This window comes from Schistocerca cancellata, chromosome 11, assembly GCF_023864275.1.
Source record: "Schistocerca cancellata isolate TAMUIC-IGC-003103 chromosome 11, iqSchCanc2.1, whole genome shotgun sequence".
Classification (NCBI taxonomy): Eukaryota; Metazoa; Arthropoda; class Insecta; order Orthoptera; family Acrididae; genus Schistocerca; species Schistocerca cancellata.
The window spans coordinates 151,632,597-151,653,621 of NC_064636.1; the positions used below are offsets into that span (position 1 = coordinate 151,632,597).

General features: G+C 41.3%; 1 protein-coding gene across 1 annotated transcript in view; it reads left to right on the forward strand.

The window, feature by feature from the left end:
- Positions 1–21,025, forward strand: part of LOC126108380 (protein grainyhead-like) — a 151,629-nt gene that overhangs the window by 119,474 nt on the left and 11,130 nt on the right. Inside the window, exon 9 of the mRNA XM_049913593.1 lies at positions 17,020–17,057. Within this exon, the coding sequence (XP_049769550.1) occupies positions 17,020–17,057 (38 nt within the window). The remainder of the gene's footprint in view (positions 1–17,019; positions 17,058–21,025) is intronic.

Genomic DNA, 21,025 nt, shown 5'->3' on the forward strand with positions numbered 1-21,025 from the left:
TGAAAAATTCTTTTAAAGTCATGGATTACTTTTTGTATAGTTATGTTAAACATATCTGTAGTCAGTGATCCCTGTATCTCACAGCAATTCTTCCAGATCCAAAAGGAGTTCAACCCCACCCCCCATCTTCCTCATGGCTACAGTGGTCCTGTGTCCTCTTTGTCAGTCTCTGTCATCCGGTGCTTTGCTCTCTCGATACACTTTTAGTCCCCTTTCGTGCAAACATTGTAACAGACTGGTCCGATCTAGAGTTAGAGCACGTTCACGATTTCCTGGATGCCTGTTAGGCCGTCGTTGAAATAATTACCGAATTGGCCTGAAAATAAGCCATCACCACATATAAGCCACATCTCTAAATTTCGAGGAAGAAATAAAATAGAATTTTTTCCTTGAAAATAAGTAGCACACTGGTTACGAGTGTAACATTTGATACAACACATTGTCAACATACACTCCTGGAAATTGAAATAAGAACACCGTGAATTCATTGCCCCAGGAAGGGGAAACTTTATTGACACATTCCTGGGGTCAGATACATCACATGATCGCACTGACAGAACCACAGGCACATAGACACAGGCAACAGAGCATGCACAATGTCGGCACTAGTACAGTGTATATCCACCTTTCGCAGCAATGCAGGCTGCTATTCTCCCATGGAGACGATCGTAGAGATGCTGGATGTAGTCCTGTGGAACGGCTTGCCATGCCATTTCCACCTGGTGCCTCAGTTGGACCAGCGTTTGTGCTGGACGTGCAGACCGCGTGAGACGACGCTTCATCCAGTCCCAAACATGCTCAATGGGGGACAGATCCGGAGATCTTGCTGGCCAGGGTAATTGACTTACACCTTCTAGAGCACGTTGGGTGGCACGGGATACATGCGGACGTGCATTGTCCTGTTGGAACAGCACGTTCCCTTGCCGGTCTAGGAATGGTAGAACGATGGGTTCGATGACGGTTTGGATGTACTGTGCACTATTAAGTGTCCCCTCGACGATCACCAGTGGTGTACGGCCAGTGTAGGAGATCGCTCCCCACACCATGATGCCGGGTGTTGGCCCTGTGTGCCTCGGTCGTATGCAGTCCTGATTGTGGCACTCACCTGCACGACGCCAAACACGCATACGACCATCATTGGCACCAAGGCAGAAGCGACTCTCATCGCTGAACACGACACGTCTCCATTCGTCCCTCCATTCACGCGTGTCACCACACCACTGGAGGCGGGCTGCACGATGTTGGGGCGTGAGCGGAAGACGGCCTAACGGTGTGCGGGACCGTAGCCCAGCTTCATGGAGACGGTTGCGAATGGTCCTCGCCGATACCCCAGGAGCAACAGTGTCCCTAATTTGCTGGGAAGTGGCGGTGCGGTCCCCTACGGCACTGCGTAGGATCCTACGGTCTTGGCGTGCATCCGTGCGTCGCTGCGGTCCGGTCCCAGGTCGACGGGCACGTGCACCTTCCGCCGACCACTGGCGACAACATCGATGTACTGTGGAGACCTCACGCCCCACGTGTTGAGCAATTCGGCGGTACGTCCACCCGGCCTCCCGCATGCCCACTATACGCCCTCGCTCAAAGTCCATCAACTGCACATACGGTTCACGTCCACGCTGTCGCGGCATGCTACCAGTGTTAAAGACTGCGATGGAGCTCTGTATGCCACGGCAAACTGGCTGACACTGACGGCGGCGGTGCACAAATGCTGCGCAGCTAGCGCCATTCGACGGCCAACACCGCAGTTCCTGGTGTGTCCGCTGTGCCGTGCGTGTGATCATTGCTTGTACAGCCCTCTCGCAGTGTCCGGAGCAAGTATGGTGGGTCTGACACACCGGTGTCAGTGTGTTCTTTTTTCCATTTCCAGGAGTGTATTTTGTCTTATTTACCTTCATCACTGTCAGTATTGCTGTCCACTTCCCCACTCTCATTGCTATAATTTTCTTCGTTCTCTTCCACAGTACGTCTTCGCCACTGCCGTTCAGTGCATTTGATATTCGGCATTTCTTGAACCCCTTGATCGTGGTCTCTGATGATATTGAGGACCGTGAAGCAAGAATCAATTTCCAAAAAAGTGTGACTGGTGGTTTTTCAGTCTTACCAGATGGTGTAAGGATGTGGTCTTCTTCCAGAAGCAGTCTGAATACATTTTTTATAGGTTGTTTATGGCCACATCTAGTACCTGTAGTTTTGAAGTCATTCCTCCAGGTATTATGATAGGATCTTCTTTTGTGCAGCATCTTTATCTTCAGCAGTTAGATGGCCCTTAAAAGCATCCAGAACTAGCATGGCTCTCTTAGCAGGCAATGCCCCAGGTCTGTAATTTGAAACAGTAGGCAACCAGGACCGTCAGCTGCACTGTCATCCAGCCCATTGAAAGTGAATCAGTAAACCGATAGCAAAGTTTTCTTTGGGCATGGTTTTGCTCTTAAAAATGACATAAGAAGGTAACTTCTTCCTATCGGCTGTAACAGTTAACATTTCATTCTATTTTTTCCATTCCAAGTTTTTCTTAATGACTTTCTTTCTGCTCCTGTCGTATTGGCCGGCATATCAAAAAATCCTGGCGTTTCTTCAGCATTGCCAATCTGACGAAAAGGATACGAGTGACACTTTTGTAAGTGGACGATTAGAAGTTGACCAGCTTCTTCGTGAAATCTGCTCACATTCTCTGTGCTTGTGTAGTACTTTGACAGATAGCAAGACCATTTCTCTGCATAAACCGAGGCACCACAAAATTCTCGTTGTGTCACATCTAAGTCTTTTGTGATTTCCAGGACCTTCAGTTTGAGAATCTCTCGTGGATAGGCATCCCATCTTCCCCTCGTCTTGCTCATAGGAAAGAATCTAAGCTGCTAGTTCTTGATACTTGTCACATTTCTGCTCCCTGAACGATTTTCTCGTCGAAACTGCCTTCTTACATTTTTGTTTTGAAGCAACAGAACATCACACATTAGATTCGCCCAGTCCGTTCTTTCTTCTGGTCTCTGTTTTGTTTGTGGTTTTGACGTTACACAGAGCTGTAAGTTTGAAGCTCGCATCGTAACCTCACCGAATTCCTTGGCTCGATCGTGCTTTTTGCTGTAAGTGGTTATTTGTAATGTCCTAAATCGGGCTTTCGTACTACTATCCAACTGAAACTGAAGTATAAGCTAGTATAACAATACTGGCGTACATAGATAATGTCCACGCCCATAAAATACTGGTAAAAGTTCGCATTGTCGAGTAATAAAGTATGTCGTCACCAGTTTCGTGTACAGAAACTTGTTACAAATGAGCTCAATTTTAGTGCAGCAGTTGTGCATAAGAAGACAAGGTAGAGGGTATAAGGTGCACCCAAACTTTCGAGTGAAATTTGGATAAAAAGTGTAGCTTATTTTTGGTATATGTCGACAGTCCCACATTGCAAATTTGAGTGGATTAACACACAGTATTTTTGCTCAAGAACAGGAGCAATTATTATACAGGGTGAGTCAAACTTCTGTGAAAACTATTTGAGAGAAAGCATTTATTTACATGGGGAAGCACGACATTGGGATCACAGGTTTAGTTCAAACTTCGTACTTGATAAGTAGGCCATTAAAACAACTTAATGAGCAAGTAGTAATATGCTATAGCCTGGCAATTCTGAGAAAATCACAAGAGAAGTTTTCCATGTCTGTTATGTAGCTTAGGCATTTGTGCATAGGTTCTAGATGCTAGTGTTCACGGTGGTCAAGTAATTAGCGTTCGAGCTCCATAAGATGAATGTGTACGAGACGACGCTTTGATTCCTGCTCGTACTTAATTATTAATCTAGTTTTTTCATCACTGGTCATACTGTTTAATTTATATGACATTTGAGAGATAATATAATAAAAATGGGCATGTGTATTTGCATGAAGTTTCAATTTATGTTTTCCGTATCTGTATTACAAGTACCGTCTTGCAACTAGTGATGTCCAGAGCACATCCGACCAGTAATTGTACATTACTTTCGTAGTCTGGGACATTGTGACTTACTGTATGACTGATATTGAATAACATCATTCGCATAATTATTTATCGAGGTTTGACTTGGGTTTTCCAAGCCTGTCCCTTGTCCTTGAAAATTTTGTTACAAATTGTTAATAGTCAAAAACATGAAATTCACTATAACTTTATGAAAATGCATGCGGCTTGTTTTGTTTTCATCATATTTCCTCTCAAATGTCATATAAACTAAATAATGTGACCCGTGATGATAAAAATATAGATTAAAATGTAAATGGATTCGAACCGCTGCCTCATTCACTACCCGTTTACTGCGTGTAGAAGATTGCATTTTCTCTGTTAGAGAAATGTTCCAGCTCGAAAATCTGCTTGTTGTCATTCTGGAAATTCATCAGATAATTTTTTATTTTGTAGATTTATATTTGATTTCAACTTAACCTTTGTTTAATAACTTTTGTAATTATATCCTATCTACAAATTATTATCTATAATAGTAGAAAATCATTAAACACTATTTCCAAGTCAGGAAATGTTTCCAAGTGCTTAAAATATTAACATTTATTACTTTGCTAGTCTTTAATAAAACTTGAAATACCTATTGTGCTTTTTATTAAGTGACAAAACTTTAGCTATAGTGTCTCAGCTATTGCAGGAAACTTGAATGTTTAATGCTCTTTCACATATTTAGCGTGTTTCAACTTTAATTATTGTTGTTGTTGTTGTTGTTGTTGTTGTGATCTTCAGTCCAGAGACTGGTTTGATGCAGCTCTCCATGCTACTCTATCCTCTTTAATTGTTAAAACTATTCATTTCACAAAATTTTCCATTGGAAGGCTTATTATTATACAAAATAATGTATTTCAACTGTAACTCTTCAGGCTTTCCCGGCGATCTAATGCCATAGGCATAAATACTGGACCAGGTCCACTCGAGGAGTAGTCTCAGGTCGCACCTGATGAAGGCCACGAGCTACGTGACCGAAATATCGTGCAAGTACGACGCTGGTATACGGCAGAACACCCGACAACCCAAGATGTTATTTAAACTGTGTTATTCTTTCCTGCTGAGTAATTTGTCACATGTAAAGGAGTTTGAACAAATTTCTCTCCAATGAAAATCATAAGAAATTACAATTAGAATAATATTGCAAAAATTGTACATTGTCATAAACCATATAAGGGCTATGTTAGGTCAAACTAGTGGCAGTGTTTAAGTTCGGCAACTGATGTAAGTGTTGGGCAAGTTGGAAGTGGTTACTGTTGCGACATGTTGGAGCAAGTTATCTCGGGTGTAGAGTCACTGACAGGTTTAGAAGTAATTTCGAGTGTGCCACAGGGAAGTGCGTTGGGACCTGTACTTTTCATGGTGTGTATCAATGACCTTGCAGATAGTGTTAATAGTAACCCCAGACTTTTTGTAGATGATGCTGTTATCAATACTGAAGTACTGTCTGAAAGAAGCTGCAGAAGTATTCACTCGGTTTTCGATAATTTCAGAGTAGTGCAAAGATTGGCAACTTGCTTTAAATGTCCATAAAGAAAAATTATGCACTTCACAAAATGAAAAAAACATAGAATCTGATAATATTGATGAGTCACTCATACAAATACCTGATTGTAATTCATGTAGGTATATGAAATGGAATGATCATATAGACTCAGTTGTGGGTAAAGCAGGTGGTGGACTTTGGTTTATTGGTGGAATACTAGGGAAGTAGAATCACTCTACAAAGGAGACTGCTTACAAATCACTCGTGTGACCCAACCTAGAATATTGCTCAGGTGTGTGGGACTCGTATCAAACAGGACTAACTGGGTAAGCCGAATGTATACAGAGGAGGACAACACGAGTGGCCACAGGTTTGTTCGATCTGTGGGAGATTGTAACAGTCTACTAACAAAATTTCAAGAACTGGCTTTAAATGATTACACTAGGAATACATGTATCGCTCACTTCGCGATTGTGAAGATAAGATTACAATAATTACTGCCTGCACAGAGGCACTTAAACAGTCAGACTTCCCATTCTCCGTATGTGAATGGAATGGGAAGAAACCGTAGTAACTGCCACGCACTTCAGTTTTTTGCGGAGTATAGATGTAGATGTAGGAGGGGATTTTGAGGAAGGGGGGGGGGGGGTTGCAAAGAAGTAAGCATGTGTGGCTGTGTGCTGTGCAGAATAAGCTGAGGTATTATCACGGAACGAAAAGTTTGCCTCGGGAAGCTTTCCGCGATGCTTCATCTTGACGGCCTCCTGTAACCTCGTCAGGAGATTTTTTTTTTTAGAATGCTCCTGTGAAAGTCTGCTCCTTTACCAGCATAATCTGTTAGCGTGGCACTTTGACAGTCCCAGGAAAAACCTCGCCCTAGGTCGAGACTTTACCTTTTTCGGCAGTGGGTAATCTCGGGGTACAGTGATACGTCCACCAGTCACCCTCGGTGGTTGACACCCAGAGAAGCCATCTGGATTGGATCGTCGTGACACGGCTGTAGCGTATCAGCTGCCACCTCAGTTCAGCATTCTGTGTGGAAGGGTGTGAGCAGTTGTGGAACCTGGAGGATGGCAAAATTTGTCTTGCAATGTATTGAAAACTCACCTGTGACCGATGTTTGCCCTTTCTGCTGTCGCCTCACATTTGATACACAGGTCTTTGAGTGTCGGCCCTTTACTCCTTTCGTGGTTTCCAGTTATTCACAGAGAGACGTCCTGCCACTCCGTACATCGTCAGCCCCACTTGCTTGGCCACAATGATAGTGGATTGTTGCTGACACTTCTACCAACTCGGCACAATTTGTTGCAGCATTGTTGTTGTTGTTGTTGTTGTTGTTGTGGTGGTGGTGGTGGTGGTGGTGGTGGTGGTGGTGGTGATCTTCAGTCCAAAGACTGATTTGATGCACCCCTAAACACTACTCTATCCTGTGCAAGTCCCATTTTTGCTGAACAACTACTGCAACATTTCTATTCAGTACCACTTCATCTGTTACATGATCTACCCATCTAATCTTCAGCATTGTTCCATAGAACCACATTCCAAAAAACTTCTATTCTCTTGTTGTTTGAATTGTTTATCATCCAATTTTCCCTTCTATACAAGTCTGGACTCCAGACAGGAGCATTCAGAATACTTCATAACACCTCAATCTATAGTTGATGTTAACAAATTTCTCTTCTTCGGAAATGCTTCTCTTGTCATCGCCAGTTTATATTGTGCATCCTCCCTACTTCAGTGATCATCAGTTATTTTACAGTCCAAATAGCAAGATGACTACTTTTAGTGTCTACTTTCCTCAGCATCGTCTGATTTAAATTGACTACATTCCATTCGACTAGTTTTGTTTTTGTTGATGTTCATTTTGTATCCTCGTTTTAAGGCAGTGTCCATTCTATTCAACTGCTCTTCCAAGTCCTTTCCTGTCTCTGACAAAATTACAGTGTCACTGGCAAACCTTAAACATTTTGTTTCTTCTCCCTGAACTTTAACTCTTACCCAAATTTTTCTTTAGTTTCCTTCGCTGCTTGCTCAGTGTACAGAGTGAATAACATTGGCTGAGAGGCTACAACCCCAGCTCACATCCTTCTCAACCATTCCCTCCCTTTCACACCCTTTGACTCTTTATTACTGGTGTCTGTTTCTGTACAAGTTGTAAATAGCCATTCACTCTGTGTTCTTTACCCCTGTTACTTTCAGAATTTCAAAGAGTGTATTCCAGTCAGCACTGTCATAAGCTTACTCTAAATTTACAAATGCTATGTATGTATGTTTGCCTTTCCTTAACCTATCTTCTAAGAGCAGTCGTATTTGCCTCGTGTGTTCCAACATTTCTCCAGAAGCCAGCTGATCTTCCCTGAAGTCGCTTCTACCATTTTTTTTCATTCTTCTTCTGTAAAGGATGTGTGTTAGTATTTTGCAACTGTGTCTTGTTAAACTGATAGTTGGTAATTTTCACACCTGTCAGCAACTGCCATCTTTGTAATTCGAATTATTATATTCTACTCGAAGTCTGAGGGTATTTCGCCTGTCTCGTACATCAGATGGAAGATTTTGTAGTGGCTGTCTCTCCTAAGACATTCTGACAGAATGTTGTCTAATCCAGGGGTCTTGTTTTGACTTAGGTCTTTCAGTCTCTGTCAAATTCTTCTCGCAGTATCATATCTCCCATCTCATCTTCATCTTCGTCCTCTTCCCTTCTTATAACATTGCCATCAATTTTATTTCCCTCGTGTAGCTCTCTACATACTCCTTCCACCTTTCAGCTTTCCCTTCTTTGCCTACTTCATTTTACAACTAAACTCATGATATTCATAAAGCTGCTTCTCTTTTCTCCAAAGGTCTCTTTAATTTTCTGTGAGCAATATCTACCCTTCCCCTAGTTATACATGCTTCTGTAGACTTACATTTATCCTCTAGCTATTGCTGCTTAATCATTTTGCACTCTGTCAGTCTTATTTCTTAGACACTGGTATTCCTTGTTGCCTGCTCTATTTACTGGGTTTTTATATTTTCACCTTTGAATTCAATATCTCCTGTGATAACCAAGGATTTCTACTAGGCCCTGTCTTTTTACCTGTCACCCCCTTTGTTGCACTCACTGTTTCATCTCTCTGAGCAACCCATTTGTCTTATGCTGTATTCTGTTCCCCTATTTCAGTCAGTTATTACCTATGACTTCCTCTGGAACTCTCAACAGTTGTAGGTTCTTTCAACTTATCCATGCCCCATCTCTTTAACTGCGCACCTTCTTGCACTTTCTTCAGTTTTAATCTACCACACACGTAACTGATAAATTGTGATCGGAGTCTACATCTGCCCCTGCGAATTTGTGTTACGGTTTAAAATCTGGTACTGAAATCTCTCTTACCATTATATGAGGGTGTACTGAAATGTAATGCCTCCAAATTTTTTATTCTGTTTTGAGTATCAGTTAAGGGATTACATATCACACGTATTACTCGATCGGTTTTCCCACTTCACTGACGCAAGTTCCAATCCTCTGCCGCTAGAGGGGTCCGAATTGTAGCGTATAACACGACGGTACGTAACGTAACTGTGTCCGTGCTTGAGAAATGGCGAGTTTCCAATCGCAGAAGAGTTCGTCCCTCTCCTTCAGAATGACAGTGCTGGACTACACACGAGCACTGCGACATGCAGGTCACTTTCGTCGATCATCCTCTCTACACTTCCGACTTGGCTTCATCCGATTTTCCTCTGTTTCCAGAAATTAAAGAACGTCTTTGAGGACTTCACTTTGATAGTGGTGAAGCAGTGCAAGCAGAGGTGAGGTTGTGGCTCCATCTGCGATGTCAGACATTCTGCACTGTCGCTATCGACAAACTGGTCTCTGGTGGGAGCAATGTGTTCATTGTCAGGGTGACTGTGTTGAGAAATAAATATGTAAATGTGAACAGCAAAGGTTTAGAATCTCAATAAAGTTTGTTTTATTTAAAAAGCTTCGAGTTTTCGTACAAAAAATTAGGAGGCATTACTTTTTAGTAGCCTTCATATAATCAATCTGGAACTTTACAGTTTCTCTGCAGATGTCTTCCACATATACAGTCTTCTTTCACGATTCTTAAACTACGTGTTAGTGACGATTTAATTACGCTTTGTGCAAAATTCTATGAGGTGGGTTCCTCTTTCACTCTTTTTTTCTCCCAGTCTGTATTCCTGTGCCATTTTTCCTCCTCTTCCTTTTCCTACTACCGAACCCCAGTCCCCCTCCATATTTAAATTCTCCTCTCTCTTAACTGTCTCAATAAATTCTTTTATCCCATCATACATTCTGTCCATCTGTTCATCATCTGCAGAGTCAGTTGTCTCATAAATATGTACTACTGTTGTGGTTGTTGGCTTTTTGTGTATCTTGCCTACGAAAACATTTTCACTGTGCTGTTTATGGTAGCTTACCCACAATCCTATTTTGATATTCATAAATATTCTTGAATACTCTGTTTGGTTTTGTATTTATAACCCTGTATTCACCTGACGAGAAGTCCCGTTCCCCCTGCCACCGATCTTCACTAATCCCACTGTATATAATTTTGACATATCCATTTCCCTTTTCAAATTGTCACCTACTTGCCCGATTGTGTGATCTAACATCCCACGCTCTGACTTGTAGAGCACTAGTTTTGTTTTTCCGTATGACAACTCCCTCCTGAGTAGCCTCACCCACAGATGTGACTGGGGGACTATTTTAGTCTGGAATATTGTACAAAATAGGGTGGCATCATCATTTAGCCAAGCAGTAGAGCTGTGTGTCCTCACTTTCATCATTTCACAGTACCAGCACCGATAGGCGGTCTCGGTTGACGTTACGTGGCCATAACTTGCAATCGTCCAGACCGTTTCCCCAGCAACTACTGTATTAGAAAGGTTGCTACTTCTGTTCAGGAACCGCAAGTTGAGCGGACACATTTTGTTTTGAGTCCTGTAGTGGCACGCTACAGTACTGCGCTCCCGAATTTCAGTGCAACTGCAAACGAGCAGAAAATCATTTATGTAACTTTATTCTTTAAGGTGATAGTTAAACCGTGGTAGCTTCCCCTGGTAAGTTGTTAGCCACTCTCTGTTCCACTTCTGTTTGATGTAATCCTATCTATGTGATAAAAGCTTCCGATATGAAGTTTTTTTCTTATTGCCCCGATCTCACGTATGTACACTAGAGTACTAGTTTCCACAGGACTGATCTGCTGTCTTCAGATCTGTAGTAGAGAACAGGTTATGGAATCGTGTTGTGTGATAGACCACACATTTGTTTTTGTATCTTTGAAATAGACTCGTACAAAAAAAAAAAAAAAAAAAAAAGAGAGAGAGAGAGAGAGAGAGAGAGAGAGAGAGAGAGAGTAGAACATAAAAAAATATAGCCTTCTCATATTTCATATCAGAAGGTTTCTTCATACTGAATTACTTGATTGCTCTCCGGCCAACAGTGACAGGTATTTGTAGTAATACTATCTGTTTCTCTCATTGAGTTACTTCAAAAATTTATTGCCATTTCATTGTTTACAATGCTGTTGTGAGCTGTTCTTATACGGCGCAAACCAGGTAAGGGTCATTTTCTGTGAAGATATTTAATATTTCTGTTCAAGTGTTAAGAATAGGCAGGAGTTAGTTCAGCAAACATGAACCACAAAACCCATGTTTCAGTGAGAGCAGCTATGTTATGAGAAGTCCCCCCCCCCCCCCCCCCGCCCTCCAACCCCCCCTCCCCCCTCTCTCTCTCCCCCTCATACACACACACACATACACACACAACCACACACACAGAGAGAGAGAGAGAGAGAGAGAGAGAGAGAGAGAGAGAACAGATCTAGGATTAAACAGAAAAATGAAATATTATGACTGCAGTCAGTGTATCAGAAATAAAAATGTCCCTAACCTGCAAGCTATAGTCACGCAGTCGATGGCAGAATGTCTTAATAATATAATGATGACTTGTCAGGCAAAAAAGCCAAATATCTGTTAAGATATGTGTCATTTCAGCTTACAAAGAACAGTACGGCACATGTGACTGTGTAAAGTGTACCTCACAAAAGTTCAGTGGCTCACCTAGGCAAGTGTAGCACTGAAAAAATATGATATAAATTCTACAGAAGCAGTCACAACTGGCAGACAAACATTAAATTTGGCATCATATGTGTACCCTTTACTAAAAGAAGCAGCATCTAGACGGAGTCATATACACAAATTACAATTGGGACTTGGCACATCTTTTGACAGGCTGGAATATTGGCGCATAATTGATGCTACTGTTGGAAAATGTGAGAAATAATGAACAAAGTGAAGGTGTCTATTCAGGAAACACATACATAGGCAAATATCTCCCATACTAGTTATAGGCTCCATTCTTCATCACGGCAGACGTCTGCTCGGAGACGAAAGATCTCTGCCAAACTGTGAACCGGTGAATTGCTGATGTAATTGGAGCAGTGAATTTGGGAAGAAGAGGCCCCACACAACAGGCAGTAGTAACTCAAAAAGGATAAGGAAATGTTACGACAGAACACAGCATGTTGTTGTGGTCTCCAGTCCTAAAACCGATTTGGTGCAGCTTTCCACACTAGTGTCTCCTGTGTGAGCTTCTTCATTTCTACATAGCTTCTGCAGCCTACATCCACTTCTACCTGCTTACCACAGTCAAGCCTTGGTCTATAATTTTTACTGCCCATGTTACGCTCTACTGTCAGACTGTCGATTCCATCTAGCATCACGATCTGTCCTATTCCTCCTCCAGCCCGTACGGCCCAGAATCGGTACGCCGACCGGGCGAAATAGCCAAGAGCGTCGAGGTAATCGTCCTGCCGATGCACCGGCTCAGAGGTGCCCGTTTGGTAAAAACACCGTGTCCTGCTGTGTGAAGGAGTCCGTAACTGTCTGCTGTACGTTGTCACGAGACGTGAAATGTCAACCCTTTGAAGACTTTTTTAAGGAACTGAAGGCGTGATAATCCCACAGTGAGAGATTGGGACTACAGTACGAGTGCTCGACTGTCTCAGACTTTAGCTGTCATAACTTCTGCATTACAGCATTAACGATTTGATGACGTGTGTTATCACGAAGCAGCAGCAGCACGTCTTGTCACACCGTACCACAGTGCTCGTTTTTGACAGACGTGCTGTCCTGTAAACTTTCTTTATTCTCTGACGGAACTCGACCAGTTTTTATCCTGAGGCAGCTGAGAAAAGAATAACAGCACGTTGCTGCTGTTTGGATGCATTGTTAATAATGTTGGCACAGTTCACGTGTCTGCATTTATTACACGCAAATCGGAAAGAGAGAAATGCCTCACCAATCTCCTGCCTAGGTGTCAGTGCTTACGTACCCGCACCGGACTCGCACCACGTTGCACGTACACTGCACCGATGCCCTCGGGTGGAAACTTTTTGATGACTCCTTATACCTTCAGTAAACACTTCCTAACACTTCAATTTACATTACAAGTTCACAAATTTCTCTTTTTCAGAGACACTTTTCTCGGTGTTGCGTCTGCATTTATATCTTACACACTTCATAAATGATCAGTTATTTTGATCCCCAAGTACCAAAACTCGCATTCATTTAATGTTTTATTTCCTAATCTAATACCTTCAGCATCACCTGATTTAATGTGACTACATTTCATTACCCTCGTTTTACTGGTGTCGATTTCATCTCGGAACCGGTTTTCGAGGCACTGTCCGTTCTGTTCGGCTGCTCTTCTGAGTCCTCTGGCATCTCGGGCAGATTTACGGTGTCATTGGCAAGTTTTAATTTCACTCCCTCAGTTTTAATCCTCTTTCCAAGATTCTCTTTGGTTTCTTTAACTTATTAATCAGTGTACAGATTGAATAACATTGGCAATACGCATATTGATGATAAACATATTCGTAATGCAGATGTTGCAGTTTTCTTGTGGGCAGCGGCAGATGGAGTGTAAAAATTGTGCGGTACAGTTGTCAGTCGGCTGCATCGTGTAGCGAGGCGAGGCGTGTGTTGTACCAGTTTGCCTTCAGTTGTTTTTATGGAGCTTGCCGGTGAATGAGCTTCTGCATTTAAGAAGTTGTGTTTTCGACACGTGATAATCTACCAGTACCGATGTATGTGCCGTTGGCCCTGTGAAGAATACTGGTCCACAGTGGATTTTTTGGAGAAACTGAAGTGCTGTAGAAGATCTTTGTAAACTTCGATATGCCAAACACAAATATCACTTTTAAAATTGTCTCCTAGCTCAGGACTACAAGTGAGACGGGACCTCGCGTTTGACTTGTACCGCTACCGTAATCGATACGATCGATACGTTAACTGAATTTAACTAGTATATTTGCACCGTTACTGTGCGGTCCTCTTGTGGTTGACGTGTGGACCATTTCTGTGTAGCATCTAGTAGAAACCGGCCGACATAGTCGTAATCTGCTGTCCCGTTCCTCGAGAGACGTGTCCCGGTGGAACTGTTCGGTATGCTCGTTACCGAATGCACCACGGCTCCCGCAACTGGTGACCTTACGAGCACAAATAAGTTCGTCCGAGAAGTCCCTGAGAGTCTCGGCTCTCCTATTTCCCGAGAACAGTATTGTTATGTTACAGAAACAATGCCGAGCGTGCATCTGATTGGGGCCTAAGTGGTGTCATAGTGTATGTCGCCCAACAGATGGCTTATTAGTAACTGACCGGGATACCCTTTGCTATCTACTCTCAGCTGACCCGTGGAAACTTCTAATGTAAATACTGAAATGCTGCTTCGTTCCTGTGCACAGCTTTAACAAATGCTGTAATGAATCCCATCTTAATGTGCACTGGTGAGAGAACAATTTTGTTTGGACTCACTAGAGGTTCTTTGGCAATATTTTTTGACCCGGGCACCAGAGCTTTTAGTCGAGGACATTTCCTCTGCGTACAGTGTTTTTTCTCGCACGACTGTCACACTCGCGCAGGTAGCAGCAGTACTTAGTGTAAGCCCCTCGCAAACCCAGTATCGTCACACTGACTTTGAAATCTCCACGTACTAGGCATATGTGCTTACTGTAATTAACACAGTTTACAACAGATTTTGACATGGCACAATTTTTTTTAGCTGCGGCACGATACAGAACAGGGACGGACGAGCTTCCATTACTGTTGTGTAACCGTACTGCCTTCACGCTTGTACAGAGTCACCTGTAGTGTGTCTCCACTCGTCTCATTTATATATATCACTCAGCTCTTTCCGTGACCCGTCAGTGTCACTGCAGAAGGTAGTGTTGGCTTCGAATCGCATTTTATACTTTGGAAGACTTCGAACCCTAATCACATCATTGAGTCCACACTCTTTGACGTGTGGTTCTCCAGGTGACGATGTCGGTGCAAATGTAGGGCCAGTGCACTTTTTCAGCTGTACGTGCAGGTACTGCAGTCGCTATCGGCGATTGACGGCGGTACGCGTAGGGGATCAGAAACTGGCAGCCTTTTTCCTCGAGCCACTGGTCGGAAGACTGGTGAGATGTCAGGGTGTCGAATATTTCTCCTCCTCTTGCTGTCACTCCTCTGCTCGAGGGAGGTACTGTACAAAAATAGTGAGCTGATGTACAATTTGTAGGTTTGTGTCAAATAGCAGTCGCACAAAACTTTGTGGAGACATTTTTACCACACATCCGTACATTCGTATGCAGGAAGGAGAGGCACGAGACACGTCAGGAGCCCACAGTTTATCTCGGTCTCCAACTCGATATCCGATCGAGCGAGGTGGTGTGACAGTTAGTGTACCGGACTCAAATTCGAGGGGATGACATTTCAAATCTGCATCCGGGCGTCCAGATTAAGGTTTTCTGCGACTTCCCGAAATCACTTCGGGCAAATGCCGGTACGATTCCTTCGAAAGTGCACGGCCTGTTCCCTTTCCTATTCTCGAAATGATCAGAATTTGTGCACAGTCTCTAACGGCCTCGATGTCAGCGGGAAGTTAAACCCGAATCTTCCTTCCTTTTTTCTTTCGACAGTTGAAATATGGGGTGTACAATTTCTTCACTGCTATAGTCAACTGTTGCCTTCTCGAACTACAAATAACGTATGCACAAATGTAACAAAAATTAACAGGTTTGTTACTTCAGTTGTGGCACTTTTTCGTGAAAGCGCACATGTGCACAGTAATCCGTAAACACAACTTTCCCATTTTCTATAGAACTGACAGTGAGCGAGAAGTGACACTGTTGTGTATACAATTTTTGTTTGAAATTATGTAAAAGGAAGATACGAGGTGGCGCACGAATAACCGGCCCCGAGTACTAGACTGCTCCTTGTAGCCCACCAGTTATCATCTATTGTTTTGAAGCTGTGTCTTACATTAGCTTACTAGTTATTTGTTTGTTATGTGATTTGTACAAGTTTATCTACATGTTGTTGTCTGCTCATGGCGAGCAACAATTCCTGTGTAATTTGTGAACAGTCTATACTTGAGACCATTTTTCGTGCGTCACCCTGTGTATAGTACACACAAATTGTCTTATAGTATCTGTGCTCTACTGTTGTATCTGTAACTGATTCTGAGGAGGAAAATGAAGCTGCACATTTTCACAGTAAAGCACAATATTTTCTTTCTTGCAGTGCATTCTAACAGAAAACCTATACATTGTTGGTTGAAAAAATATACGAGGTAAATCCATCTGAACATTTATTAGAGTATTGTGAAAAATTTGAAGTAAATTGGTCAGAAACTTTTGGAGACTTTTGGTAACAATGTTCTCCTTTCTATATTAAATACATATTTATGTATCGTATACCTTAAAAATATAAGAAGCCTGTGTCTGTCTGAATGTTTGTCAGTGTGTCACATGAAAATATGAAGTAAACTGGTCACGAACTTTCAGATACATTTGCTAAATGACAACTTGCCTTTATGTAGTAGTATAGATGACCAGAATATAAAAATAAGTTATTTTTTCATAAAAAAATATGACTCAGTATTTGCTAGCGAACACTTCCAATTGATAATAAGTATAGAATTTAAATTGAAGTGGAGAAAAAAGTATATAACACGCTTGGCTACCAGGCATTGGTAGTATATTAAATAATCGGAAACGTTTCATATTTAACAGCACTTGAAAATCTTGTAGTCTGCAAAGATGATTTCTTAGAGTGTTTTTGAGAGTTCTGGCGTAATGCTTCAGAAAATTGATGTGTGGATGCTGTGCTTCAAATCCTGGTAACAGTGGGGGAAGCCTGTGAGGACGGAGCAGCTTCTGTATTTACAGAAATACATTGTCTGGAATTTGTTTGGTACTATTTTCATTTGTTTTAATAGTGGGGTGCATGTAGTGGAAGAGGTCGATGTTAGAGGGTATTTTGGTAGCAGAAAGAAGCTGTGTGTATGTGGTGGAGTTGGAGGAACGGTGCTTGATGTTATGCCTTGCAGGAGGATGTGCTTCAGCCACTGTGTGCATTGTTTTTCCAGCATTTAATTAAGTACCATTAGTCAAAGTTGTGGAGAAACTATACACGAAACGATGTAACTGATGTGCCAGCAATGTTACCACAGCTTGTATTTCACCTCCCATTTTCGTGCTTCCAGTAACTGATATATCTTCTCTTGTTTTTAGGTGGAGGAAGCGACAAGGCAGCTTTCTGGCAACAACAGGTAAGCTGGTAGTTGTAGAACATGTGTAGTAACATCGTGCAAGCTCACATTCTTTTTAGTATTAATCTTTAGAGCTGTCAAAGGAAGGAAAGTGGTTGTAAGTATTAGAGATACCTGCAGATATCAACTGCGTTAAGCTAGTGAGCTGTTCAGTTTGTTGTTCTGTGTGAATCAGGGTCCAAATACTGCACGGTTTGAAACAGTATATTTTTGGGGTTCAAATATAACTCCTCTTATCTGCAATCACACACATGACTGCAACAATGTGCAGATTAATTGAAGTAATTGTATTAAATCTTAAAAGTTACAACAAGAAGATTACACTCAAGTACTAATCAAAAAGTTACTTGTCTTGTGCAATTGCCCGCATCTTGTGGTCGTGCGGTAGCGTTCTCGCTTCCCACGCCCGGGTTCCCGGGTTCGATTCCTGGCGGGGTCAGGGATTTTCTCTGCCTCGTGATGGCTGGGTGTTGTGTGCTGTCCTTAGGTTATTTAGGTTTAAGAAGTTCTAAGTTCTAGGGGACTGATGACCATAGATGTTAAGTCCCATAGTGCTCAGAGCCATTTTCTTGTGCAATTGGCTTGATATCCGTTTTTTAGTGAGGGACCCGGGTAGTATTTTCAAAACTATGGAATGAAACACTGGCTTTTAACTTGTGAAATCTTGTCATGCCTCAATCTTGAAATTGGTATGTGCTCACTTTTCATACAATTTTTTGTGGGTTAAGATCTCAAATAAAGTTGCTTTTAAAATGTGCAGATTTGTACTAAATTAATAAATAATTTTGATAACAGAGGTTTCAACTCTACAGTTAAATTATGTGGTACAATCAATTACCTTGTAATTCATGTTAAAGATAACTGCAGATTTGTTCTCAGTTTTAATAATTACTTTTACTTAGTGTCTTAGCAAAACTTTCTATTTGATAATTTTTCATATTTCATTCAAAAAACGCATTGCAAAAATTATCTTTCATGGTCAATTGAAATGTATATGTATGATATTTTTAAATTTTCTAGCTGTCCTGTCTTGATTATGAAGTGGTGTATTCAACTTCGATTATCAGACAGCTCTGAATTATTTGAAATTGTGACACAAAAAATGTGAAAGGAATATACGTCATTGTAAATATACGATGACATAATCTCGATACAGTGTATCAAGCAGTACTCTATGGAAAGTGTTTTTCATACTCCTACGTGAAATCTATGGTTGTTACATGTGATGTATTAGGCGAATAATTTGAGGCTAATACTTGTAACTGCAATATAGTGCTCAAGGCAAAAAATCCAGTCCATTTGTCAGGTATGTCACCAAAAGCCTCTGCTGCATTCGTATGTATAAAAGCGTAACAATCATCTCCAATTATTTATATGTCAAGTCAAACCGAAAAAAGTCAAGCCGTAAGTTTAAGTAAACACAATCGACAATGCTACAAGGATCAGCTTAATTTTTCAAAGAATTCCTCAGTAGACTAGAAGGAATGACCCATGAGGAAACTCCTCAGTTTCGATTTGAAAGTGCAGGGATTACTGCTAAGATTTTTGAATTCGAGTGGTAGCTTATTGAAAATGGATGCAGAAATATACTGCACACCTTTCTGCACAAAGTTAAAGTCCAAATGCAGGTATGATTTCTGTGGAGTATTAACTGAGTGAAAGGTGCTTATTCTTGGGAATAAGCTAATATTGTTAACAAGAAATGACAGAAAGGAATACATATATTGAGAGGCCGGTGTCAAAATACCCAGACTCGTAAACAGGGGTCGACAAGAGATTTGTGAACTTAAGCCACTTATTGCCCGAACTGCTTGTTTCTGCGCCAAAAATATCCTTTTAGAAGGGGAAGAATTACCCTAAAATGTAATACCGTTAAACATAAGCAAATGAAAATAAGAAAAGTAGACTAATTTTCGTGTCGAACAATCACTCGCTTCAGATACAGTTCGAATAGTAAAAATTGTAGCATCAAGTCTTTGAACGAGATCTTGAATATGGGCTTCCCACAACACTTTGTTTACTATCTACCTGAACACCTAGAAATTTGAACTGTTCAGTTTCACTAATCATATGCCATATCTGTGAAATTAAAACATCAAGTTTTGTTGGACTGTTTGTAAGAAACTGTAGAAATTGGGTATTACTGTGGTTTAACTCTAGTTTATTTTTTACAAGCCGTGAACGTACGCTGTGAACTGCACTATTTGAAACCGAGCCAATGTTGCACACGTCATCATTTACTGCCAGCAAACAGGAATATGTTAGAGTTACCCATAATACTACAGGGCATATCATTTATATAAATAAGGAACAGGAGTGGCCCCAACGCTGATCCGTGGGGCACCCCCCACTCGGGCCTCACATCACAGCCATTCTCAGCACGTTGCTAAAGTAAGTGAATCAGTTGTGAGCTGCTCCCCGTATTCCGTAATGGTCCAGCTTTTGGAGCAATATTTTGTGATCAACACAATGAAACGCCTTAGTTAAATCAAAAAATATGCCTAACATTTGAAACCTTTAGTTTAACCCATCCAGTACCTCACAGAGAAGAGAGAATATAGCACTATCAGATGCAAAACGACTTCTAAATCTGAACTGTTCATTTCATAGCAAAGTGTGTGACATAAAATAGTCAATTATCCTCACATACACAGCCTTATCAATAACTTTAGCAAACACTGATGGCATAGAAATAGATCTAAAATTGTCTACATTATCCATTTCTCCCTTTTTATAAAGTGGCTTTACTACTGAGTACTTTAATAGTTCAGGAAACTGACTATTCCTATAGAAAAACTTACAAATAGGCTAAATACGAAGCTAAGATGTGCAACGCTGTACTTTAATATTCTGCTAGGCACTGCATCATATCTGTGAGTCCTTAGTCTTCAGCGATTTAATTATTGATTCAGTTTTCCCCTTGTCTGTATCATAGGGGAGTATTTCAGACATCAATCTTGGAAAGGCATTTGCTAAGAAAGTTATATGATTTCCTGTAGAAACTAAATTTTTATTTAATTCACCAACAATGCTCAGAAAATGATTGTTAAATACTGTACATATATCTGATTTATCAGTAACAGAAATATTTTTACTACGAACTGACAACTGACTTTATATCATCGACCTTGTGCTGCTGACCGTACACTTCCTTCACAACTGACCATTTTATAACATTTTTAAGTACCTTACGTTACTGTTTGTAATGGGCTACTGCAGCTTGATTGCGACTACTCCAAACATTGTGATATAATTCCTGCTTTGTTCTACAGATATCCTTAGGCCTCTAGTCAGCCACCCGGGCTGCCTATTACTGCTAGTACCCCGTTTAGAACATTTTAGTGGAAAGCAACTCACAAAGAGCATGAGAAGTGTGTTAAGGAAAGCATTATATTTATCATCTTTGTTATTGGCACTATAAACAACCTGCCACTCTTGTTCCTTGACAAGGTTTAAAAATCTCTCTGTTGCTGTTGTCTTAACTTTCCTACATAGTTTGTAATGATATGTGACATTTGTTTGAGTACAAAAGCCTTTAGGTGTCAAAATTTGTGGATCACGGTCTGAAAGGCCATTCACCCTTTTATTGACGGAAGTGAATCAAGAACCCTCTCTAGCTTGAGCAGAAATGCTCTTGAAGTCAGAGTTAAGGGACCTGTAAACAACAACAATTTGACGTTTAGTTTCTCTAAATTCAACTGCCCCTGCACAACATTCAAATATCTGTTCAGTGCAGTGTTGTGATACGTCTATGTACTCAAATGGAATACTGCCCCCCCCCCCCCCCCCCCCCCCCTTCGTATATAGCCCCTCTCCCACCCCGCAAGGAACTCTTTGAAAAACAGCCAGCTAATCTGTATCCTGGTAAAAGAAGCCTCTGAATCATCAAATTATTTAAGTGGTGCTCCGATATACTGATAATTTAAGTCACCATCTGTACGCAGTTTACTAACTTTATCTCTAATACC